The 26,450-nt window shown below is 43.6% G+C and overlaps 1 protein-coding gene across 1 annotated transcript in view; it reads right to left on the bottom strand.

Annotated features, from left to right (window-relative positions):
* Positions 1–26,450, bottom strand: part of LOC113407442 (calcium-binding mitochondrial carrier protein SCaMC-1-like) — a 50,877-nt gene that overhangs the window by 13,147 nt on the left and 11,280 nt on the right. Inside the window, exons 2-5 of the mRNA XM_026655970.1 lie at positions 5,567–5,693; positions 4,792–4,879; positions 3,880–3,991; positions 380–538 (exon numbers count right to left, since the gene is read on the bottom strand). Of these exons, the coding sequence (XP_026511755.1) occupies positions 380–538; positions 3,880–3,991; positions 4,792–4,879; positions 5,567–5,693 (486 nt within the window). The remainder of the gene's footprint in view (positions 1–379; positions 539–3,879; positions 3,992–4,791; positions 4,880–5,566; positions 5,694–26,450) is intronic.

Raw genomic sequence — 26,450 nt, 5'->3', positions numbered from 1 at the left:
AAAAAAAAAAAAAAAAAAAAAAAAAAAAAAAAAAAAAAAAAAAAAAAGCAACAAAATGCATAAAACAAACATGCAACCATCAGGGTGCAAAAGACATCTACAAATCACGGCCTAATCTTGCAAACCATTATGCCCACAAGAATAGTTAGATGTAGTCAATCTTTGCAGGATTAGGACCTAAATCAATACAAATTATGAAACAGTTTTAAAAGCACGAGAGCCTCTCTAGAAGTAAGAGGCTATATTCTGCTATTAATTTACAAAAACTCCCAGCCAGCTGGAACTCCTCTAAAAAACTGCCACAACATGGCCCAGATTATGCTAAAGGGGAAAAGTGATTTACCAGAATTAAAAAAATTGCTTAGATATTGCAACTCACCTGCATCATGACTTTAAGGCGATCTAATGGTGCTGTACCTGTTCGAGAGACGGCACCAGCCACTCCTCCTGATAACAGCTGTCTCCACCACTGCCCAGACTTTTTCTCTTCCTCTGTGAATTCGTCTGGGATAGTCAAGCTATCTCCTATATCCAACACCTGTCATAATACAAAGCAGAAAGGGGCAATAACTATATTTCCTATTTAGTGATTTTACTGATAGTTCTGACACTGGCTTGACTACAAATAGATACCATACCAAATGACAATGTATAAAAAAGTTACATTAAAGACATAAAAATAGCTATCAATAATCTGTAATGTACATACTTGAATTGTATAACAATGGAATGAAATTACAGTAAGAGCAATTCTATACAACAAAAATCAAAAGTGACCCTTGTTCCCTTTAAATATATTTAGAATACCACCACCCAAAACCCACCATTTCAAAGACAGCACCATCATCATTAAAAATTATGACAAACTCCTTTCTTGAGCATAGCTGTAATGAAGACATTTTGTCAACCTCAGTAAAGATTTCCAGACAGTGTCCAAAATGCTTACCAGCTACTAACCTTTCATCCAGGCAGCCTTTAAGGATTAGTTTGATAATCTCTTAAAGATGCTGTCAAGAGATTAATCATTCAAGGTAATTTATTCATGTATTTTACAGACACACATTTAAAAATAGCTTTCTATTGATAAATTAATATAGCACCTAATTATATGATTCATTTCACTAATCCATTATGATCTTTCTTGTTCCAACCAACAATTTTACTGAATGTTTTGAAGAGACATTAGTGACTATCATTCAGTTGTGAAAGTCTGAAATCTCCCTGCCAGATGTGTGTTTACTTTAAAATATTTACTGTTCAACTTGAACAACAGTGAACATTATCAAAGGTGACGGGGTAAGGTTTCCCATGACAGAAGGCTATGGATTTTTATAAATAACTTAAATATATACCTTCATTTTCATCATATAATATGTAATAATAATAAATTAGAGGGACTGCACCATTTAATACTACAAATCCAGTTTCACATATGAGTTACATTTGCCGTTAAAAAGAGAGAGCGAAAAATCTTTCCAATAAGAGAAAGCAATTACTGCCAAAGTAGCTGGGGAGTGGGAGGATTAATTTTTTCCCTTTAATAAAGTGAATTATATTTATACTGTTGCTGAATTTAATTTTAGATGCTACCACTCTTAATGCCTCAAGTCCCCCCCCCCCCCCCCATCTGTAAAATGGAGATAGTACACTCTGTAGCATTTCGTCTTGTTTATTTAGACTGCAAGCTCTTCTGGGCAGGAGCTCTCTCTCTGCATTTGTATAGTGCCTAGCACGTTGAGACATAAATTTTTGAAAGTGATGAGTGATTTTGGGTGCCTAATTAGAGACATCTTAAAAGGGCCTGATTCCCAAAGGGTGGGTGCTCAACACTCAGAGTATGCCTATATTAGAAACGCTATAGCAGCACAGCTACAGCTGTGCCACTGTAACATAGACACACTTACTACAACAACAGAAAGGGTTCTTCCATCGCTGTAGAAAATCCACCTCAACAACCGAAGAATTCTGTTGAACTAGCGATGTCTACACCAGGGCTTGGGTTAGCTTAATTAAATCGTACAGGGCATGAAATTTTTCACAACCCTGAGCAATGTAGTTAAGCCAAACTAACTTTGAAGTCTAGACTAGCCATGAAAATCTGGTCCATTTAAGGGGTTTCCAGTTGCACATCCAAAATGGAGGCCCCCAAAATCACCAGTCACTTTTGAAAATGTTGATTGGGTGTTCTAGTTTGTGCCTATATTAATAGCACCTGCCAGAATTTGGCCTTATATGCACTGGACACTAATATCACCTTACAACTAAGCCTAAAAAAAAGAAAGAAAGCTAAAGTCACCTTTTGGGATTTTACTGTATAAAAGTTATTACAATAGCCAGCCCACAACACTCCTATGCTAATTTAGATTCCTGCTCACCAGAGTCCAATCAGAACTAAGAGCCTTCAATTTTAAAATAAAAATAGCTTTCAAAAGGCTGTTACCGTGAGAAACTGAAACAAGATTTCAAACATTTTGGCTACGTAGGGCACCACCTGTGTTGCTGTGGTAACTGGAATTCAGCTGATGACCAAGTTCTCGCAGTAGGCCAACTGCAACAATTGTAGATCTCATGGAACACTTCTAAACTGAATACTTAGGATTAGATGAGGAGGTTCCATAATAACCAGAAAAAGAACTTGTAATTTTCATCATTTAAGAAACAGAAAAATTCTTGGGCATTTTTCACTAAATAGTATAGACCCAGAACTATCCAATTTCATATATTTGCCTCATGTTTTCTTTTGGCGAGGCATTTAAGAGGATAGCTGGATGTTATTAACCATGTGATACTCCCATTGTGAAATCAACCAGGGCAGGTATATACGTTTAGCCTGGTTTTAAAATAGAAAACTATGAAGATTAGTTTTCTTCTTACAGTTTCATAGCTTAATAAAGGTCAAAGAATATTCTCCTCCAACTTTTAACTATAAAATTATCCTCAGGTTGGGGCTGTGTACTGCAAATCAACCAAAACTGTAAACACCTATAAGCAAGTTTTCATCATGAAAAGGCTGACAGATCCTTAAGGATTCAAATGATCTCATTATATTTAAAGAAATTACAGTTTTTAGCCATGTGGTCTTAACTTTCCCATAAATGATCAGGGTCATTCTGTCAAATTATTTATTTGTGCACATGCAATATTTTACTGGAGGGTTACCTATAACTTCACATTGCTTGCATATGAAAGAATTATTAATATAATAAGATCTCCACTCCTGAGGAATTGAACTTACCTAGGCTGAGACAAATGTAGTGCATTACTTCCTGCCATTACGTATTCTATTCTTCTTACTTAAAATTCTACAGAGAGCATGCACATGTATGTGTGCAAACACACACCTAAAGTCTACATGAAATTAGCAATTTTGTGAACTTTATGATAAAATTGCTGGTTAAATGAAACTGCTGACACAATACCAATATTCTGAAACAGCTAAAATACTTCTCCAACTTGTATGATCACACGAAAGCAACAGTCCGTTATAAAATTCACATAGTAACTAGAAAAAGGATTTACTATTACGTGACATTGTTTTGTGAGGCCTCTCCAAAGGGACAAAGTACTTATTTCTAGTCCTAATGGTTGGCAAGATACCGGACCTTAGACTTTTCACTGATCCAGGACTAAATACTCATACTCACACAAGGATACTTGGGGCAGGAAGATGGGATAAGACCACCACATCTGGGGAGGAAAAAACACAAACTATACCAGCTATCTAAAGCTTCTCAGAAGGTTTGAAGTTCTAAAATTAGTTCTGGCAGAGATGGATTTGGAAGCAGAATCCAGGTGAGGAGTCAAAGATACAGGATAATCTCACACACACAAATATATCTACTTAAAATAGATCTCCTTTAAAATACAAGCTGAACTTACAGTAGAATGTTTCCAATAACGGATTATTTCCTCAATGTCTGTAGCTGGGTTAAATAAAAAGTGATCCCGCCATTCATTCCAGTCCACTGACATTGTCCCATCAGCATCAATGCTGAAATAAAACAAAACAAAAGTATGCAAAATATTAAATTGTGTCTAGAAAATAGTAAAAATAAATAAAATATCTGGTTACTCTACATGCAAACTTTTTCAGGCTTAAAGTCCTGTGAACCCATGCAAACCAGTCCTCACACGAGTGTGAAAATCCACATACAGCAGTGGATACCAATCTTATAACTGTTCAGTAAAACGAACCGTTTTTCCCAACTGGGGTATGAGGGAAGGGTAAGCGGACATAACAAAAATCACGTTAATGAAGAACAAGTTGACATCCCTTCACATTTCCAATGTCTTCAATGCATTGGAAATCACACTCTGCAGTGGTTTGAAGGACAATAAAACAATGCAGTACACCATACTACAACTTATGCACCATACCTACTGTAAATTTGAGATGTTCGATTTATGAATCTTTCAATTTTATGAACTCAAATACTTAGTATAGTAGAATTCCTATTCTACTATCACATTTGGAAGGGTATGCCTGGCTCTTTAGTCCTCTAAAAAAAAAAAAGGAAAATAGAGCATGTTTTTATTGTTAAACTGGAGGCCAACTACTGTTGGTTATGCAGATAGGTGTGATACCTAAATATTAGCATGACTCCAATTCAGTCTTAAATTAATATGAAAATAAAAATTAGACAGTGTTGTACTTTGCTAATCAATAGTTATCTTTGATTAAAAATTATCCTTTTACATCTGATTTGGAATTATGTAAACATGTTTATGAACAATCATTTGAAGAATACACAAAGTCACAAACACTGACTAGAAATAAGAATAGTTTCTGACCTTTTTAGAATCTTTTCCGCCTGTTGTTCTGAAATATTTATACCCAATATCTTGAGAGACTGGACAATCTCTGACGCTTCAATTTTTCCTTAAAACATTAAAAGAAAATATGTGCAAGTTAAAAGCTTCTTCAGATCTTGGTATGTAAACTCACATGACAATGATCTTTGTTCTACTTAAAGATTTGGGAAGTCTTTAAACTATCATTTAGTACAAACAAAGCAGCACAGACCATTTAATACACTTTTACACTGAAGTCCTAAATGATATAATTGGATAATATCTGCTCAGTCTTTGTAATACATAAGTGTATCACAAACACCTAGTGAGTCAGTCTCCCTCTATCAAAGAGGGAAAAATATATTTTTCCAACTAGTGACTTCCTCACAGCTCCTCTAGCTACAGGGCAAAATTCCTTAGTCTGCCATCTTGAAGGCTGTTAACTGGAGGAGAATATAATCCTTATATAATTAGTTATTTGACTATGATGTGGATACTCAATCAAAATTACGAGCCTGCTCCTACTCCAATGGAAATTAATTGGAGAGGATACAAGTTCCATCTCAGCAAACTTTACACTCCAACAAAAAAAATTTACCTCCATTTATTACATACAATATTTACATTACAAACAATATATTTAGGTCCTTGAATGTTTTGGGGAAATAACCATCTTGTACTGAATTATTCTGAAATCTAGTTCAGTAATTGGTATCACACATTTTTCTTTCAAACAGGTTTTTGAACCCCAGGTCAGGTGAAAATAAAGACATACCATCATTGTTTTTGTCCAGACTCTTAAACGCTAGTTTCATTTTTTTCTCATGGTCTTTAAGGTACTGCATAAATTCTTTGAAGTCCAGCTGCCCATCCTTGTTAGAATCTCCAGTTTTAAAAATTTTCTGTTGAGAGAAAAATAATGAAGAAAATATTATTGATCAAAGAATGAATGAAAGAAAGGTGCTTTGTAATATTAAGATCTGCACAATCAACTGTGACAGGCATCTCACATTGGTAGAGTTTGGGAAAGAAACACTTTTCCTCGCTTACTAAAACTGACCCCCAATTGAACTTCAACACATCCACGCTGGGTAGGAAAGTATTGCTAGTTCCATTTTATACTAAAATGACTGTCTATAAGACAGTGGTTAGGAAGCAATGATAAGACACATTGAGACAAATAAAACACACTCTTAAATGTAGTCCTACCTATGAAATTATCCAAGGGTTAAATACAGCCTATATAAATACATGTTTGACACAGGGATGAACTGGATTCAAGTTGTGATCTTACTTAGGGCATGGCTACACTTGCAGATGTAGAGCGCTGGGAGTTAAACCAGCCTTCGGAGACCGCAGTAGGGAAAACGCTGCCGAGTGTTTACACTCTCAGCTGGAAGCACACTGGCGTGGCCACATTAGCAGCTCTTGCAACGCCACAAAGAGCAGTGCATTGTGGTAGCTATCCCAGCGTTCAAGTGGCTGCAACGTGCTTTTCAAATGCGGGGGGTGGGGTGGAGTATGACCGGGAGTGTGTTGTGTGTATGTGGGAGGAAGAGAGAGTGGGTTTTTGGGGTGCTGAGAGTGTGTCAGCATGCTGTCTTGTAAGTTCAGACCCCTCTTCCCCCCGCCTCTCTCTCACACACTCACAGCAAGCAACATTCTACACTAGTGGCTTGCTTTGTCCCGGAGCAGATAAGCATGCTGGCTGTCACAAATGGAGCTTTGAAAGGGCATATTCACATTCCTACAGCCGATTCCAAAACAATGACAAGAGTGGCCACTTGACTTAAGGGGATTATGGGACGGTTCTGGAGGCCGATCAAAGCGCAGTAATGCAATACCTCGTTCACACTGACGCTGGGGCGTTTCAGCTGAGGCGCAACAAGCATTATGCTTCTCATGGAGGTGGATTACCAGGAGTGCTCCAGCTGCAGAGTCCAGGCACTCTAAGTGCCTTGCCAGTGTGGACGGGTCGGGAGTTAGGGCGCCTGGGGCTGCTTTAATGTGCTCTAACTTGCAAGTGTAGCCAAGCCCTTACTAGACATTTAGTCTACATTCAACACCTTGCCCTGCTTATGTCTAAAGAAGTGACGAAAATGGGGAGTTATAGCATGTTAATCTCTTGGAGCAGGGGTTCCAACTGTGGTACATGAGCTTGATGTTGACTTCACACACAAAAATTTAAGGTAGGATGTAAATGAATAAAGTTTGAGAATCACTGATTAGAGTATAGAGTTTAAGGTGAAGTTCTGCTCTCATACTTCAGGATGGATATGAATGCCTATATTCCACTCTCCCGACACATGTAGAGTTCCTAATGAGACAGAATACAGAATTAGAGATGCACTCAGGGGATCAGAGCCTGATCTGAGAGCAGAATTCTGAAGAATATATTTCAAAGCACCTCATGGTACGTTTGAAATCTCTGCTAAAAAAAAAATAAATGAATGTGTTTCTAGTTTAAATATTTTCAAACAAGTGTGATGAATCAGGGCTATATCTGTACAATTTATGAATTCAGATTGATATTGTGAAGCTGTATTATGAGTGCCTATATGTATGTGGATCCACTATTGCTGACAGGGCCTGTAGCAGATACATACAAGACAGGGAAAGTGGGAAATACTTAAGGTTAACAATAGTACTGAAACTCACAAAAGGTCATGATATAAAGTAGCTGAAACTTTAGAAATCCAGTTTTAGCTTAACACCGCCAAAGATAGTGGGGGTGGTAGAAGCAGTGGAACAAAAGAGATCAGGTAACCAAGAGGGGTTTAAATAAAGAAACACACAAGAATAGGGGAGCCAGACAAGAAGAGAAAGCACGAGGCAAGAGAAAGAAGGGGTCAGAAGCTGAGTAAGGAGCTCCAGGAAGAAGAGGTCACCCAACATGGAACAGCCTCATTAGGAAAGGGGGCCCCTACCTGCTTTCCTGCACCCAGATGGCCCCAAGGGACAACGATCCAACCCCAAAGAATGCCCTGGAATGGTGAGGAAACTGAGGTGGGGACATGCATTTAGTGTCTGTGGTTTGTATAATCTGTACTCTCCTGTACTTTAACCATAAAAGAACATAAAGTTGTTAGACTCTGTGCATAGTTTGTGTGTGTTGACTGCTTGACAACTGCTGTGTGCCCCTAAGAGAGTTAAATTATAATCAGAAGTTTCACACCTTTGGGGTGGAGCTCTGGGAGAGAAGTGTGTGTGAGTAACTGGGGTCTCTCACAGGCCAGCACTAGTCCTAGGGGCCTAGGACAGGTGGGCTGAGGAGCGATAGCAGACTGAGGGTCAGTACCCAGGAAATGTGATAGAAAAGCTCAGGGAGGAGCCAATGCTGCAGCCTGCTGAGGCTCCAGAAGCTTAATACACCCCAGGAGAGCCCTAGCACAGAGGCTTTGGATTCCTCTCACAGTGGCTCTAGTGGGTGGCCAGGAGGAATTGCTTGCTAGGATCTGTGACAACCAGTTACATCCAAATGTGCTCACTGTATAAATACAACATCCCTGCCAATTTATTGCTTGTCTGCACTCTGGCACTCCCCATTGCCACTCCTGCTCCTGAATAGGATGGGATTATAAAACAAATGAACCAAGAACCTAACATGACTCAAGTAATTGCAAATCAGGGTTTACATGCACTAAAACAAAAATGGTCTCCCAAGAACTTCCGCATCAGTTCCATTCTACTTACCTTAGCCACCCACTCATATACTAATGATGTGTTATCTGTATAAATTATATTACCACAGGATCTTATGCAGGCCTTGTCGTAAAATGCCTTGCATACCTATGGCACTTATATAGGTAGGTAATCAATCTCAGTACAAATTTGTATGGCTATTCTGAACTATGACATTTTACTGAAACCACATTGCTTATTTTGATCTGGAGACAAGATCACTCAATATGCAATAAGTGCTCATTCCGCTGTAACCAGTTACAACTTACTGAGGGCATGGCTACACTTGTGAGTTAGAGCGTATTAAAGCAGCCCTGGGCACCTTAACTCATGACGCGTCCGCACTGGCAAGGCACATAGAGCGCCCGGACTCCGCGGCTAGAGCGCTCCTGGTAATCCACCTTGGCAAGTGGAATAACATTTGATGTGCCCCCGCTGGAGCGCCACGGCGCCAATGTGGACACCCTGGTCTGTTAATGCGCCCTGATTGGCCTCCGGAAGTGTCCCACAATGCTTGTTCTAGCCACTCTGGTCATCACTTTGAACTCTACTGCCCTGCCCTCAGGTGACCAACCATCAGACCCGCCCTTTAAATTCTCTGGGAATTTTGAAAATCCCCTTCCTGTTTGCTCAGCCAGGCTTGGAGTGCTCTCAGCGCATCTTTCCAGGTGACCATGCCTCCATGCACCAGGTGATCCCCAGTATGGAGCAATGGCGAGGTGCTGAACCTTATCAGTGTTTGGGGGGAGGAAGCTGTCCAGTTTCAGCTACGCTCCAGCCGTAGGAATTACGGTACCTTCGGGCAGATATCAAGGGACATGATGGAAAGGGGCCATGACTGGGACGCACTGCAGTGCAGAGCTAAAGTGAAGGAGCTGTGGAATGCCTACCGCAAAGCCTGCAAGGCAAACTGCCGCTCCGGTGGTGCCCCCATGACCTGCTGTTTCTACAAAGAGCTGGACGTGATACTTGGGGGCGACCCCACCTCCACTCCGAGGACCACAATGAACACTTCAGAGCCCAGTTCAACAAGGCAGGAGGAGGAGGAGGAAAGCGGGAGTGAGAGTACTGAGGAGGAGGAAGACACCCTGGAATCCCTAGATGCATGCAGCCAGGAGCTGTTCTCAAGCCAGGAGGAAGGTGGCCAGTCACGGCAGCCGGTGCTTGGGGAAGGACAAACACCAGAGGAGGTTCCTGGTAAGCAACTTTTATTTTGGGAAGGAAGTTATTCGGTGTGGGCTCTTGGGGCGAGGAGGGTTAGGGCTGTATGCCTAGATGCGGAATAGGGCGTTGATGTGCTCTCTCACATCACGGTAATCGGCTTCAGTGATCTCTTCAAAGGTCTCATCCAGAACTTGGGCAATGCGCTTGCGCAGGTTTCTTGGGAGAGCCACTGTGGTCCTTGTCCCAGTCAGGCTAACATGTCCGCGCCACTGTGCTGTGAGGGGTGAGGGGGACCATTGCTGCACACAGGCAAGCTGCATATGGGCCAGGGCAGAAGCCGCATTGTAGTAGAAGACCCTCCCTTGCTTCCCAGGTCACCCTCAGCAGCAAGATATCTTCCAGGACGAACTCCTGTGGAAAATGTGGGGACAGTGTTCAGTATAGGGGCCCCCTGCAGCTGTTGGCTCTCCCCAAGGCACAGAAACCCAGAGGACAGTACAGCTGTGAAACAATCAGTCCTCCTTGACCCTGTGCTTAGCCACCATTTGGGGGCTCCCGTGGGTTGTGTGTGCTTGCTTTGGGACAGGCAAATTATGCTATTGTGTAGACTGTGCTTGCCCTTAAGTACGGGGGAATCATTGCTCTGTCTGGTGTGAACAATGCTGCCTCTGTTAAGTGTTGCATTTTGCCTTTACAGATGCAACCTTGAGATCTCAGCCGTCCATGTTATCACCAGCCGAAAGACTGCAAAGAATTAGGAAGAGGCCACATAGAAGCAAAGAAGACATGCTGCATAAAGTAATGCAGTAGTCCCTTAACGAGAATCTAAAAGTGCAGGAGTGGAGGAAGAGTGAAAGGAGGATCCACCAGCAGAATGAGGAGTGCCGCTACAAAAGCGCGGAGCTCCAGCAGCAAAGCACGGATCGGCTGATAAGCATCATGGAGCACCAAGCAGACTCGATCCAGGCACTCGTAGCCATGCAGGCGGAGCACTACCATGTCCCGTCCCCCCCCCGGCCCCCGCAGCCCGTGTCCCAAAACTCTTTCCCTTGTGCCCGCATGTCACCTCCAACCCACTTTCCCCACCATCCAGGTTATCGCCACCAGCTGCCTCCAACACTTGTAGCTTCACCACCCAGCCCTGAAAACTACGACCTTTACCCACTGCACTCAACCCCCATTACCATGCATTACAGCCATCCTGAAGTGCAGCACTCATTGCACAGCACCAGACAGGAAGGTTGAGTATGATAACAGGACATATGCAAATCTGTGATTGTACCAGTCCCCACCCCACCCCCTTGCCCTTTCTGTTTCCCAAGCAGTTGTGTTTCTTTTCAAAATAAATGGATTTTTTGGCTTTGAAAACATTATTATTGCATAAAGTAAAAGATGCAGGGCCTGTTGCTTTCCTGGGCCAAGGTAAGTCAGCGTAGCAAACACAGATTCCTACTAACATTGGAACCACTGCACTTCACTCCCGTGCAGGGCACCAAACATTACTGGTGGCTTTCAACCTCAAATTGCTCCCTCAAGGCATCCCTAATCCTTGCAGCCCCATGCTGGGCCCCTCTAATAGCCCCGGTCTCTGGCTGTTCGAATTCAGCTTCCAGGTGTTGAACCTCCGAGTTCCATGCCTGAGTGAATCTTTCACCCTTCCCTTCACAAATGTTATGGCGGGTACAGCACGCGGATATAACTGCGGGGATGTTGTCATCGGCCAGGTCCAGCTTCCCATACAGAGAGCGCCAGTGGCCCTTTAAATGGCCAAAAGGGCACTCCACAGTCATTCTGCACTGGCTCAGCCTGTTGTTGAACCACTCCTTGCTGCTGTCAAGGTTCCCTGTGTAGGGTTTCATGAGCCACGGCATTAAAGGGTAAGCAGGGTCTCCAAAGATCACAATGGACATTTCGACTTTCCCTACTGTGATCTTCTGGTCTGGGAAAAAAGTTCCGGCTTACAGCTTCCTGAACAGGCCAGTGTTCCGAAAGATACATGAGTCATGCACCTTTCCGGGTCAGCCTGAGATAATGTCAATGAAATGCCCACGGTGATCCACAAGCGCCTGGAGAACCATAGAGAAATACCCCTTCCGATTAACATACTCGGAGGCTAGGTGGGCTGGTGCCAGAATTGGAATATGCATCCCATCTATCGCCCCTCCGCAGTTAGGGAAACCCATTTGTGCAAAGCCAGCCACAATGTCATGCACATTACCCAGAGTCACGGTTCTTGTGAGCAAGATGCAATTAATGGCCTTGCAAACTTGCATCAACACGATTCCAACGGTTGACTTTCCCACTTCAAACTGGTTAGCAACCGATCGGTAGCTGTCTGGAGTTGCCAGCTTCCAGATTGCAATAGCCACCTGCTTCTTCATTGTCAGGGCAGCTCTCAATCTCGTGTCCTTGCGCCACAGGGTGGGGGCGAGCTCATCACACAGTCCCATGAAAGTGGCTTTTCTCATCCAAAAGTTCTGCAGCCATTGCTCGTCATCCCAGACTTGCATGACGATGTGATCCCACCACTCAGTGCTTGTTTCCCGAGCCCAAAAGCAGCGTTCCAGGGTGGTGAGCATGTCCGTGAATGCCACAAGCAATCTCATGTCATATGCGTTACTCGAGTTGATATCATCGTCAGAGTCCTCACTGTGTTTGGATCTTAAGGAGTAACTCGATTGCCAAACGTGACGTGCTGGCAAGACTCGTCAGCATATTCCTCAGCAGTTCGGGCTCCATTCCTGCAGACCGAAAGGGAAGACAGAGCGCGCAGTACAAAAAACGTTGAAACATGGCACCAAATATGGATGGAAACACGGGGATTGTTGGGATGCGAACCGATGCATCACGGGCATTGGGACAGGACCCAGAATGCCCCCCCTTCTCACAAGCCACAGTGCCAGAATGGGAAGAGGTGCTCTGAGGGATAGCTGCCCATAATGCACCGCTCCCAATGCCGCTGTAAGTGCCGCAAATGTGGCCACGCCAGTGCGCTTACAGCTGTCAGTGTGGACAGACTGCAGTGCTTTCCCTATTGCGTTCTCCGAAGCCTGGTTTAACTCAAAGCGCTCTACATTTGCAAGTGTAGCCTTGCCTTGAAATAAAAAGCACATTCCAAGAATGAGTAGCCCAATAAGATTCATCCAAAGAATCTACTGATCTTAAAGAAAACTAAAAATTTATCATGTGCTAGGTGTACAGGCCAGGAGGAGATCTCTAAAACATCTTGGTATGTTAACTGTCTCTTTCTTCTTCCCCAACCCTTCCACTAAAGCAATCTATGCCCATATTTGAAGTTTTAAACATTTTTGATCTTCTGAACAAAATTCATGAGATTAGACAATTGTGAATAAATATTTAGAAGGGGAAGGTCACATGGCACTCAGTTATGAAATAAATAAAAAGTGACTTACATGCCTTCCTCTAGCATGGCAAACTGTGCACAGTTTAAAAACAACTATACATTTTATTTTGCACTATATCAACTATTCTTAACTGACTGCAGGGTACAACTTGTTTCAGTATTACTGCTCTTAATACACTGTAGATTATGGCTATAACTTCATTCCTTTTAGCAACAACTGGTTGATGAGGGACACCCAAGCCGAGCTCACTCAAACACCCTTATCAGTGTGGTTGGTCCTTCCAGATTCTGTCATTACTAATAACATCACTCAGAAGTTCATCAGATTTCTTGTCACTGACTTTCTTAGTTAGGAGATAAAAGTCTGTTTTCTGGATTAGTCCTTTATAGAAAGAGGTTGTTACACTGAAGTTCTGGTCAGAAATGTGACATCTAGAAGTGGTATGCAGTGTTGTTGTAGCCATGTTGGTCCCATGATATTAGAGAGAGACAAGGTGGGTGAGGTACTATCTTTTATTAGACCAACAAGCTTTCAAGCTTGGCCTGAAGAAGTGCTCTGTGTAAGCTCAAAAGCTGGTCTCTCTCACCAACAGAAGTTGATCCAATAAAAGATATTACACCTCGCCCACCTTGTCTATCTAGAAGTAGCACCATCTAAACCAATAAACGTGTTTATATTCCAAATGCTTCACTGACTAAAATAAATTACTACTCTATACTTCTGTGTGCACCCCTCCCCTCCCCACACACCCCTATGGGAAAATGATCAAGATTATGTTTTGGCTCATAGCTGCAACAGAATGCTAACTAAGTTCCAATTACAGAATCTCTATTACTGGAGAACAAGAGAGTCCGAGAGAATAGAGATTCCTGGTTGAGTTTGTAGGGCTTGCAATTAGAAAACAAATTTTACTTATAAACTCAACACATTTTATATGGAAGTCAGTAGAAAGTTATAAATGTGGACTCCCTAATTTTGTCTTTACAATCATTTGCCACAGTCCGAGCCTCTCCAAACCATTTTGACATGGCAGAGATGGAAGAGGGGGTGGAGGGGGGGAGGAGGAGGTGTGTTTCAAAAGAAGGATCATCCATTTTGCTCACCCTAGAATTCTGGAAGTTCCTAGGATGAAAATCTTTTTTCAATCTATACAATCTACAATTTATTTTTGAGATAAAGTTTTGGATTGAAGCCGACATTTCTGAGTTTCCTGCTGGTGGACATCTTACAGCACATACTTCATTTGTGACACCAACTGTTTGAAAATCTGGTATCAGAAGCAAATTAGTTGATTATCTGTTAATTCATTTGCCATGTAGTAATTTGTTAATTCATTTGTCATATGAGAAGAGCAATCACTCATGAGTGCAAGAACAATAACTGAATTATTTTCATGATGCCAGAATATAGTGGTGTCTGTTATTTATACACTATATCATTTCTACAAATAATAATAAAAGGAAATTTTTAAAGACAACATTTATTTAGATGACTTGTGGAAAAGTGTGCCAATCAGATAGCTGCATGACTGATCCTTATTTACACATGAAAAAGACCATAAGCTTTAAAAAAAAAAAATACAGATAACCTGGTTTTTGATAGGCTGACACACATAATAGGTCAATTTATCCTCGGATACTGGGGCAAAATTCTCATCGACCCATTTGATATGCTCTCTAGGCTAAGCTAATTGGCATGTAGCAGGCCAATATATACATCCAGTGAGCAGTTTTCATTCTGGCAAACCAACATCAGATAAAGGGACTCCCTATTATCTTCAGTGGAAACTGGATAGTGTCCTAAATAAAAATTTAATTGCAATGACTTTTCAGAATTCAAAGCATTTGTTTGAAAATAAATAGGTCATGAATGCAGTTAATTTACACATTTTTAAGGTATGTTTTTAATTTTTTTTAAATGTGAATTTTTTTTTAAATGTGTCAGACTTTGAAAATAGATGGGGTGCACAGCGCTCTATTCCCCCCCCCCAACCTAGCACTGGGAACAGACCCAGATATTTGACTGTGAAGCTACACCACAGAAAACAAAATGGCTTTATTATGAAAGAAACTGAAAAACAACCCGAATTTATATTCCAAAACTAAAAGCTTCTTCCTTCCCCTCTCTGCCCTAAATTTAAAAACAAAAAGAAGAGAGCAGCAATGCTTGGAAGATCAGAAATTCATTATAGGCTGCAGCCCATGTATTTTGTGAGCATAGACAATATAATGATGCCTGCTTGAGTCTGAAGAGAACCTGAAACAATAACTCTGAGATATGAATTGCTCCTTCACCTCAACAAGGGCCCCATGGACTCTGCTATTCTGTGGTTGCAGAATTTGGCATTTTTCTAAGACACCACAGGTTTCAACACTTTTGCCACCAAATTTCTATTTCGTTGCAGGTGCAGACTGGTACCAGACATTGTTTTCTATCTTCCTGTCCTTCTGGAACCTGCCTGCTGCTTCCTCTTGCTCTCCAGCTTTCCCCATAAGGGGTAATTAGATGAATTACAATGCAGGCTCCTCCCTGTTACTCCCCAGAACCAGACAACAGAGGCTTAGGGAGGCAAATGATGAGGCTGGTAGCCTGAGCTGCCAGGAGAGCTAGCCTGCTATTTCCTGGTACAGACTTGCTGTTGGCTCACCACACCCTTGGTTAGGTCCAACAGCAAGGGAAAAAAATGTTGTTTGCATGTTTCCCCAAGGCATGCCATTTCACGACTCACTGTCTGAAACTTTGAACCCAAGCAATAAAGATATTACACGAGACATAGCAACAATGCTGATAACTACTAGTTGAGCACACCAGCAGATTTAATGATACAAAAGGCAATTTTAAGGTTTGTGTTTGTCTATTTGTATTTTAATATCAAGGCCTTCCACTTTTTGACTGAACATCCAGTTCTGACATGTTATACCATTCAAGCTGTGGTTTCTAACAAATGAACAGTTTGTCACTGTTCTTCTGCTTCTGGTGCCTTTTGTACAAACTGCTAACTCTGTTTCACCTTTTCTCAACCTAGCGCACTAAGGCAACACAAGCCCAAGCATTTGGAGGTGGAATGAAACACTAGAAGAAATTAAAAACTTGGGTTGGGGAAATAGGCAAGAATGCTGCAGTGTTTAATTTTCCCCAGTATTCTGAGCTACATCCACAGTTATGATTTGTTGTTAATAAACAAACAATATTCATTGCCAAACAAGGTAAACCTGCAACAGTCTCTCTTAAATAAGCCACTAAATATTTTGCACCTGACACCTTTACAACTGACCTAGCACATTGTTAGATTACTGAGTGGTACAATTATGACCCACTGATATTTTCAACATGATGGTACCTACACAGTAGAAGAGGATAGAAGTTATTTTATATCTGTATGTAGATTTTTCTTTTAAATCCCTGAAAATGTCACTATTAAAGTATTGTAACTATGATTTTAAATAAAGTTTATGAAAAAGTTTCCCTTTCAGAATTTATCATTGTTCCAAAATAAAGAAGTGGTGAGTGAGGGAGGCTGGTTTTGTTTTATAAAATAATTTTCAATCAAATTAACTTGTTATTTTAACTGATTAATTAAATCTTATGAATGCTTAAAAGTCAGAAGTCACCAAGCGATTGCTGGGTGTTTCCAACTTCCTGCCTCTTCATCTAGAGGAGAAAATAAGGACAAAGAAACAGCATTTAAAGACTCTTAATTGGTGCAATTAGTGACTCATGATCTTTCTGTAAACTATGACTAGTAAATAGAGTGCAGTGCTGCAAATGCATTACAAAAAAGCCAAGATCAAAACAGCACCACAATAAGAACAGTAACTATCTTCCCAGCTGTGACCAGATGTTTTCACATTACATATTAAAACCAGGCATGTCATGTATACTGACCACTTGTTTCACAGGTTTTCCCTACACTGAAGAGGGGGTATAGCGGAAGGAAAGCTTGCTTAGGGTATGTCTACACTACGAGGGTAATTCGATTTTACTTAAATCGAATATGTGGAATCGATATTGCAAAGTCGAACGTGTGTGTCCACACTAAGGACACACTAAGGACAGTAATTCGACTTTGTGAGTCCACACTAACGGGGCGAGCGTCGATATTGGAAGCGGTGCACTGTGGGCAGCTATCCCACAGTTCCCGCAGTCCCCGCTGCCCATCGGAATTCTGGGTCGAGCCGCCAATGCCTTCTGGGTAAAAAAAATTTGTCGTCATCCGTCCGTCACTAACGCCCTCCCTCCCTCCATGAAAGCGCCGGCGGGAAATCAGTTCGCGCACTTTTCTGGTCAGTGACAGCGCGGACGCCACAGCACTGCGATCATGGATCACGCTGCGACCATCGCTGCACTTGTGGCCGTTCTCAACACCTCGCAGCTTATCATACACCTTTCCCTGAGGCAGATGCAGAGAAATCGGGCGAGGAGGCTACGGCACCGCCGTGAGAGCCTGAAGTCGGAGAGTGGCACAGAGCTGTCAGAAACCACGAGCCCCAGCGCCCAGGACATCACGGTGGCAATGGGGCATGTGGATTTTGTTGAACGGCGATTCTGGGCCCGGGAAACAAGCACGGACTGGTGGGACCGTATAGTGCTTCAGGTCTGGGATGAATCCCAGTGGCTGCGAAACTTTCGCATGCGGAAGGGGACTTTCCTCGAACTTTGTGAGTTGCTGTCCCCTGCCCTGAAGCGCAAGGACACCCGCATGCGAGCAGCCCTCACTGTCCAGAAGCGAGTGGCCATAGCCCTCTGGAAGCTTGCAACGCCGGACAGCTACCGGTCAGTCGCGAACCACTTTGGTGTGGGCAAATCTACCGTGGGGGTTGTTGTGATGCAAGTAGCCAACGCAATTGTGAAGGTACTGCTCTCAAAGGTAGTGACCCTGGGAAATGCGCAGGTCATCATAGATGGCTTTGCCACGATGGGATTCCCAAACTGCGGTGGGGCTATCGATGGGACTCACATCCCTATCCTGGGACCGGACCACCAGGCCAGCCAGTACATCAATAGAAAGGGCTACTTTTCAATGGTGCTGCAAGCACTGGTGGACCATCGGGGACGGTTTACAAACATCTACGTCGGATGGCCGGGCAAGGTTCATGACGCTCGCGTGTTCAGGAACTCTGGTCTGTTTAGACGGCTGCAGGAAGGTATTTACTTCCCAGACCACAAAATAACTCTTGGGGATGTGGAGATGCCTACAGTCATCCTCGGGGACCCAGCCTACCCGCTAATGCCCTGGCTCATGAAGCCCTATACTGGCGCCCTGGACACAGAAAAAGAACTGTTCAACTACCGTCTCAGCAAGTGCAGAATGGTGGTGGAGTGTGCTTTTGGCCGTCTCAAAGGGAGATGGAGAAGCTTACTCACTCGCTGTGATCTCAGTGAAACCAATATCCCCATCGTTATTGCAGCTTGCTGTGTGCTCCACAATCTGTGTGAGAGCAAGGGGGAGACCTTTATGGCGGGGTGGGAGCTAGAGGCAAATAGCCTGGCTGCTGATTACGTCCAGCCAGACAGCCGGGCCATTAGAAGATCCCAGCGGGACGCCCTGTGCATCCGGGAGGCTTTGAAAGCTAGGTTCCTGAGTGAGCAGGGCAACCAGTGACTTTTCAGTTTGTGGACAGAAAAGCTGAACCTGCCCCCGTTTCTTTACCCAGTCCATTTTGACTATCCTCTCCAGTTACATACAACCTTCACCCCCTTCCCCTTCCCAAAAAATAAAATCATTTCGATTTTTTAATGAACACCGTTGTCTGTATTGCTGTTTTCGCGGGAATATTTTAAACCGGGGACGCAGACTGTGGCGGGGGGCGGGTTTAGTGTTCTGATGCAAATGATACTTCTAAACTCCCGGAATGACAGGCTCCGCACTGGTGGACTGGTTATTTCAATGGAGCCTGCCAGCACTCCTGGGGGGGACTGTGTGTATGTGTCGGCTATGTGACTTTCTGGCAGGGGGGGTAGGGTTACAGATCCCCTGCTGCGTGGATCTGTGAGCCAGGATAAGGACCGCTGCATAAGATCTGTAACTGCCCTCCCCCGCCACAAAGTCACAGAGCAACCCCCCTCCCCCGAACATGAAAACCACCTCCCAGACTGACCAGGGTAACCAGTGACTGCACTGTGTATGTGTCCTGATGCTGGACCTGACACCGCCTCTGTACCCTGCTAAAGGTCACTGTCCTGCCCAATTACCAAGCCCCTTCCCCCCCTCCAGACAGACTCTCCCTCAAAAGAACCTGACTGAAACAGTAATGAACAGAAACAAACATTTTATTGCGAACCAGACATGAAACGTGGGGGGTGAAACTTGGACGGGGGCTTGTGTGAGGTGGGTAGGAAAGGACTTATGAAATTTTGGGGAATGTCAGCCTTCTACTGCTAGAGCAGTCTGCAGGGGTTGATTGAAAGTTTTAACGGCCCTTGCCGCCCCTCCTTCTTTGGACTTTGGGTGAGGGTGGTGTGGGACTTGGTGGCGGGTGAGGGCGGTTACAGATAGACTGCAGCGGGGCTCTGTCCTCCTGCCTCCGGTCTTGCAGAACATCCACAAGGCGCCGGAGCGTGTCCGTTTGCTCCCTCATTAGTCCAAGCAGCTTTTCAGTAGCCTGTTGGTCCTCCTGACGCCACCTCTCCTCCCGTTCCATGACTGCTCGGTGCATTTGTGACAAGTTCTCCCTCCACTGTGTCTGCTGGGCTGCCTGGGCTCGGGAGCAGCCCATTAGTTCTGTGAACATGTCTTCACGCGTCTTCTTCTTCCTCCGCCTAATCTGCGCTAGCCTCTGGGAGTGTGCTGACAGGCTGGGTTGGGAGACAGTCGCAGATGTGTCTGTGTGAATTTTAAAAAGGGAGTGAATTCCTGAGACAGATAAATGAAATTGTATACAAAGAACCTAGTCTTTCTCTGTGAACAAGACCATGCACTGAACCTCTCACATGCGCACTCAGGACAAGGTCGAATTTTCGGCCGTCGCCTTCAGTGCCTGTGGACTTGCGGAGGTCTTGGACTGTTCAGAGAACTGTGGCTGGAGACCTGAACTTCTGGAGCGGGCAATAATGGTAAGCCGCAGACTTGTGGCTGCTTAAAACTCCAGCAGTAGCACTGGCCTCCTTTCACATTGAAAGCAATGCCAGTCTCTGCTGCCAGCAATCAGGACAGCATCAACTCTGCCCCTGTCCCACCCCCTCGCGGCTGTCCCAGGGAAAGATCCCTGTATGCTGCCCCTCTCCCTCCACCGCGTGGCTGTAAAAGTCCCAATACTAACAGTCCCCTCCCTAATTCAAAGCAGGGCGTCATGAGCGACATCACCCTCCTGAGGATCCCGGACACCCAGAGAGAACGCATGCTGCGGGAAAGCATGCAAAAACCGGGGCCGTATGCCGCCATGCTATGTCGGGCCATGATCCCCGAGTACCTGATTGTGGCATGGAGGGGACATGTCTGCTACCACGGAGGGCCCACTAAGATCGCCCTACCCCGGAACCTGATCAACAGGCTTGAGCTCTACCTCCACGAGACCTACGAGGAGTTCTCCTACGAGGATTTCTCGTCGATCCCCGGCCACATTGACCGGATTTTCGCGTAGGTGCACTGAGACTTTGGAGTGGAGCGTCTTGGGCCTGGGAATCATGTAGTAACGGACATTGTGAAATTTTTTTAAAATACTTGGGACTAAATTGAGAAGAGCCTAAGACAGAGAAATCATGCAAAACCCATTTGTTACCTTTGTAAATATTCCTGTTTTGTACCTGATTATTTTTTTACTAGTTTACAGCACTTTTATAAATATACATTGTTAATAGTATAAATATTACCGTTCTGTTTTAAATAAATGTTTACATGTTTACAGCACTTACTGCTTGATCCGTCCCCTGATTCTGTGTCCGGGGTAAGGGATGGGGACGGTTGGTAGGGGATCTCGGTAAGGGTGATGAAGAGCTCCTGGCTGTCGGGGAAATCAGCGGTGCCAGCGCTGTCGACTGCCTCGTCCTCCTCATCTCCTTCTTCATCTTCCCCGTCCGCTGTCATGTCCGACATGATCCCATCCTCGGAGTCCACGGTCAGGGGTGGGGTAGTGGTGGCGGCCGCTCCCAGGATGGAATGCAGTGCCTCGTAGAAACGGGATGTGTGGGGCTGGGATCCGGAGCGTCCGTTAGCCTCTTTGGTTTTTTGGTAGCCTTGTCTCAGCTCCTTGATTTTCACGCGGCACTGCGTTGCATCCCGGCTGTAGCCTCTCTCTGCTATGGCTTTGGAGATCTTCTCGTAGATCTTAGCATTCCTTCTTTTGGAGCGCAGCTCTGAAAGCACGGACTCATCGCCCCACACTGCGATGAGATCCAAGACTTCCCGATCAGTCCATGCTGGGGCCCTCTTTCTATTAGATTGCACGGCCATCTCTGCTGGAGAGCTCTGCATAGTTGCCACTGCTGCTGAGCTCCCCTCGATGTCCAAAGAGGAACTGAGATTCAAACTGCCCAGACAGGAAAATGAAAATGAATTCAAATTTTCCCGGGGGTGTGGCTGGTCAGAGCATCCGAGCTCGGACTGCTGTCCAGAGCGTCAACAGAGTGGTGCACTGTGGGATAGCTCCCGGAGCTATTACCGTCGATTTCCATCCACACCTAGCCTAATTCGATATGGCCATGTCGAATTTAGCGCTACTCCTCTCGTTGGGGAGGATTACAGAAATCGATTTAAAGAGAGCTTTCTGTCGAACTAAATGGCTTCCTGGTGTGGACGGGTGCAGGGTTAATTCGATATAACGGCGCTAAAGTCGACATAAAAGCCTAGTGTAGACCAGCTATTACTGAATATATTACTGAATATCCCTTCATATGGGATCATCTTTGCATCCTAGTCTAATGTTACCTCTGTATTAGACTGCAAGCTTCTTGGATCAAATTCAACCCTTCTTAAGTGAGTGCAACTCCACTGTCTTCAGTGGGTGTGTACCCCTTACACCAAGGCTAACTTTGGCCCCTTGTCCTATTTATATCTGTAAAGAACACTTATGGAACTCTGTAAATGACACTATTAAATACACTAAATACAGCACTATAAATAAATCAGTATTTCCACATTGCAGTGGGCTGAGGGATAGTTCCAGTACAGATCCTTTCAAACCCAAATGAACCTGAGGCCAGGCTTACCTATCCAGACATTGTATTTTGGATTATTTCCCCTCCTTCCCAGGAGTATTGCTGTCATTTAAAATATATGCAGTGGTCTCTTCCTGCTCCCAAAATTGACATCCATCCATCCAAGAAGCTTGAAGGAACCATGATATATAAATGTGCGATGCTGATCACTATATGACAACTTTGTCCCTGTTAGCACTTTACACCATTTATTGACCTGAAACTCTCCCTTCTTACAGTACCAGGGAGCAAGAGATCTTTTCACCAGTCCATGCCAAGCAACAAAATCCACAAAATGAGCCTAGCCGATCAGATGCCAATCCCATGAGTTTGCTACCTATGGCAGGCAGAAAAGGCATTGTAAAGCCTGGATTAACTCTCTCAACTCAGGGCAGGTCTACACTACTGCTTAAGTTGATCTAACTTACTTTGCCAGGGGTGTGAAAATGACACCCTCCTGAGCGATGCAAGTTACAGTGACCTAAGAGCTGTCCACACCAGCGCTATGTCACCAGAGGTTCCACCTCTCACGGAAGTGGAGTAATTATGCCAATGGGAGTGCGCTCTCCTATTGGCATACAGCATCTTCACCAGACACGCTACAGTGGCACAGCTGCATCGGTACAGCTGCACCGATGTAGCACTTCTAGTGTAGACCTGCTCTCAGTCTAATGGATTGGGAGTTAAAAGTTGCCAAGAATCTGAAGTAGCACAGCATAAGAGATGTGAGTTGTCTTTGCATGAGCTCTCCATCTGCATTCCTTGCAACTCCGGACATATTTGGCAGGGTGATCTGTCCATTGAGTAGGATAGCCTGTCACGTGGGCTTGTCTACATGGAAACACTCAAGAAAATTAATCCAAATTAACTAAAGGTGTGAACTGAAACTGGTTTAGTTAAACTGCATTAAACCCCTGTGTGGACACTCTCATTCTGAATTAAAGTGGTTTTAATTCAGTTTATCTTAATTCACTTCCAAAGTGGATTAAATAAAACGGAATGCAGTTTAACTAATCCAGTTTTAATTCACATCTTTAGCTAATTTGGATTAATTTTTCATGAGTGTCCCCATGTAGACAAACCCAGAATCATCCTAACTTTACAAGTCTTGGATTAAAATCCAACAGTTTTCCACTGGATTGGGCCCATTTGTGCTGACTCAAAACCATGATTCAGCAAAGCAGTTAAGCACATGTATAAGAGCTTTGCTGACTTGGGGTCCATATGGGGCAATTTCTGTTGCTATGAGCTGGAGCAACAAGAGGAAGAGGTATAATCACTTATGACATTCTTTCATAAAATCCTGACCTTACCATCAAGCATTACTTAAAAATAAAATCAAAAACCAATGAAACCCAAATGTACATACAGATTAATTTTCACTTTTCAGAGGCTTAAGTATGAGAAGCACACTTGATATATCTTTTTAATGGAGACTTAGGGCCTGCTGCATATGGCTTTGATGGTCATAAAATTATTTCATTTTAATTAATCTGCATGTCCTATTAAAACTAAAATCAGATTTATTACTGAGGAAACTTTTGTGATTTTTCATCACTGAAGTCTACAAGATAAGACATTGGTTATGGTAAGGTTTGGGACCTTCTATGCCCTCTATTGCAGGTCTGAAGAGAAGTAATGTTGCAATTTCATTACTCAATCAATAGTAATGAAATCAAAGAGTATCTATGAACAGAGAAGGGAATGAGACAGCTGACATTCAGTGCAAAAGACGACTTATCTGGCTTGGAAGAAGGACACAAGAATGGGAGAACTAAGGAAACAAAGATCTCAAACAGTCATGCAATTTGAATGGAACATAGGGGGTAATTGGGGAACTGAGAGAGAAATGTGTGAGGAACTTCATAGGTAGGTAAATCCTGTACTATATGGATTCAAAATGTAGTTATTGTCTGCTTTTGGAAAGCTACAGCCACTTCTGAAATGTTATTATCCAGGTTACATTATAATGAAGAGGCACTAATTTAGATTAATTTGGCCTAAAATGCTGCTTATTTCACCTTGTCTCAAAGAAAAATAACTGAAATTAATAACAAAGCTATGTGACATTTATGTGGCTTTTAGGGGAGGGGTGGGACGTTGCTTTTTTAATAGCTGAAATAAAAGGGAGACATGCTAGAAACATCTATCACAAGTTTCAATCTGATTACACACACACACTTTAGCTTTGTGGCATTTTAAGACTTAAAATAGACAATTATCAGATTATACATATACTTAGCTATGCTGTAATAAATATGGTGGTATAATTATGCATTTAAACCTCCTCTCAGACAAAAGGGACAGAATTATAAAGAAAATGCAAACCTCAAAAGGTTTGGTTTAGTTGAAAGCATTCTAAAATTATTTTTTGTTTTTGTATTTTTTATGTTATATACACTTCAATGTTCTGCAGTGTTTTCAGGTCTACGGAACACTTATTTAGAACTATAACTGGACTTCTGGGTCACTTGCTGGTTTATTTTCAGGGCATAAAAGAAAAATCATCAACATTTTATCAGGTAAAATATTAGTGCAAACCAATTGCTGAGAGGTAAATATCATTGGGCCTGATTCTCATTTATACTAAGGCTCCTTTACGCCAGTTTGAAAGTGTAAAGGGGCCTTCATGTGGGTATAAATGTAATTTACTCCCACTTTGAGGTCCCGTTACACTTTCCGGGCTATGTAAAGAGGCCTTAGGCCAGCTCAAAACTAAAAAGTGAAGCTGATCCAGCTGTATCTCTCAGGGGTGTGAAAAATCCACACCCTTGAGCAACACAGTTAAGCAGATCTAACCCCTGGTATAGACAGTGCTTAAATCGACAGAAGAATTCTTCTGTTGACATAGGGTACGTCTATACTTACCCGCTGGTTCAGCGGCAAGCAAGCAATCTTCTGGGATCGATTTATCGCGTCTTGTCTAGACGCGATAAATCGATCCCGGAAGTGCTCGCTGTCGACGCCGGTAATCCTGCTCCGCGAGAGGAGTAGGCAGAGTCGACGGGGGAGCCTGCCTGCCACGTGTGGACCCGCGGTAAGTACCTTTAATTTCGAACTAAGATACTTCGATTTCAGCTACGTTATTCACGTAGCTGAAGTTGCGTATCTTAGTTCGAACTGGGGGCTTAGTGTGGACCAGCCCATAGCTACTGCCTCTTGTGGAGATCAATTAACTTCTCCCATCACTGTAGGGAATGGCTACACAGAATTGCTACAGCAGGGTTAAGTGTAGACATACCCTTAGTGTAAATGAGTATCAGGCCCATTATGTCAAAATATGATCTTAAATGAAAGTAGTTCAACCCAGACCATAAATTGTCACTGGAACTTTGAATATTCAATCTGATAACATCTCACTGGTTTTATCTTGGATCTAGATATATAATAAACAGCCGAATAGTCTGCTATCATTCTGAAACTAACACCTGAAGATTCTTGTCCATCTTCAGCTTTATCACAAAGCTTGATATGTAATATGATGAGATGAACAAAAATAGAACTCTACATGTAAATGCATTGTTTATGGGATGCTAGTTTAACACCTTCAGTGTATTCTGAATAGATCAGATCACCGGAGCTACACTAAGGCCTGGTCTACACTAGGCGTTTATGTCGAATTTAGCGCCGTTACATCGAATTAACCCTGCACCCATCCACACCACAAAGCTATTTAGTTCGACATAGAGCTCTCTTAAATTCGACTTCCGTACTCCTCCCCAACGAGAGGAGTAGCGCTAAATTCGAAATGGCCATATCGAATTAGGCTAGGTGTGGATGGAAATCGACGCTAATAGCTCCGGGAGCTATCCCACAGTGCACCACTCTGTTGACGCTCTGGACAGCAGTCCGAGCTCGGATGCTCTGACCAGCCACACAGGAAAAGCCCCAGGAAAATTTGAATTCCTTTTCCTGTCTGGGCAGTTTGAATCGCATTTCCTGTTTGGACATCGTGGCGAGCTCAGCAGCACTGGCAACCATGCAGAGCTCTCCAGCAGAGGTGACCGTGCAATCCCAGAATAGAAAGAGGGCCCCAGCATGGACTGATCGGGAAGTCTTGGATCTCATCGCTGTGTGGGGCGATGAGTCCGTGCTTTCCGAGCTGCGCTCCAAAAGACGGAATGCAAAGATCTATGAGAAGATCTCTAAAGCCATGGCAGAGAGAGGATACAGCCGGGATGCAACGCAGTGCCGCGTGAAAATCAAGGAGCTGAGACAAGGCTACCAAAAAACCAAAGAGGCAAACGGACGCTCCGGATCCCAGCCCCACTGTCATAACTATAAAGGGAAGGGTAACAGCTCTCTGTGTACAGAGAC

Source organism: Terrapene carolina, unplaced genomic scaffold (genome assembly GCF_002925995.2).
Source record: "Terrapene carolina triunguis isolate 2854851 unplaced genomic scaffold, T_m_triunguis-2.0 Scaffold211, whole genome shotgun sequence".
Lineage (NCBI taxonomy): Eukaryota > Metazoa > Chordata > Testudines > Emydidae > Terrapene > Terrapene triunguis.
The sequence above is the reverse complement of the archived record's forward strand: the minus strand, read 5'-3'. Positions and strand labels throughout refer to the sequence as shown.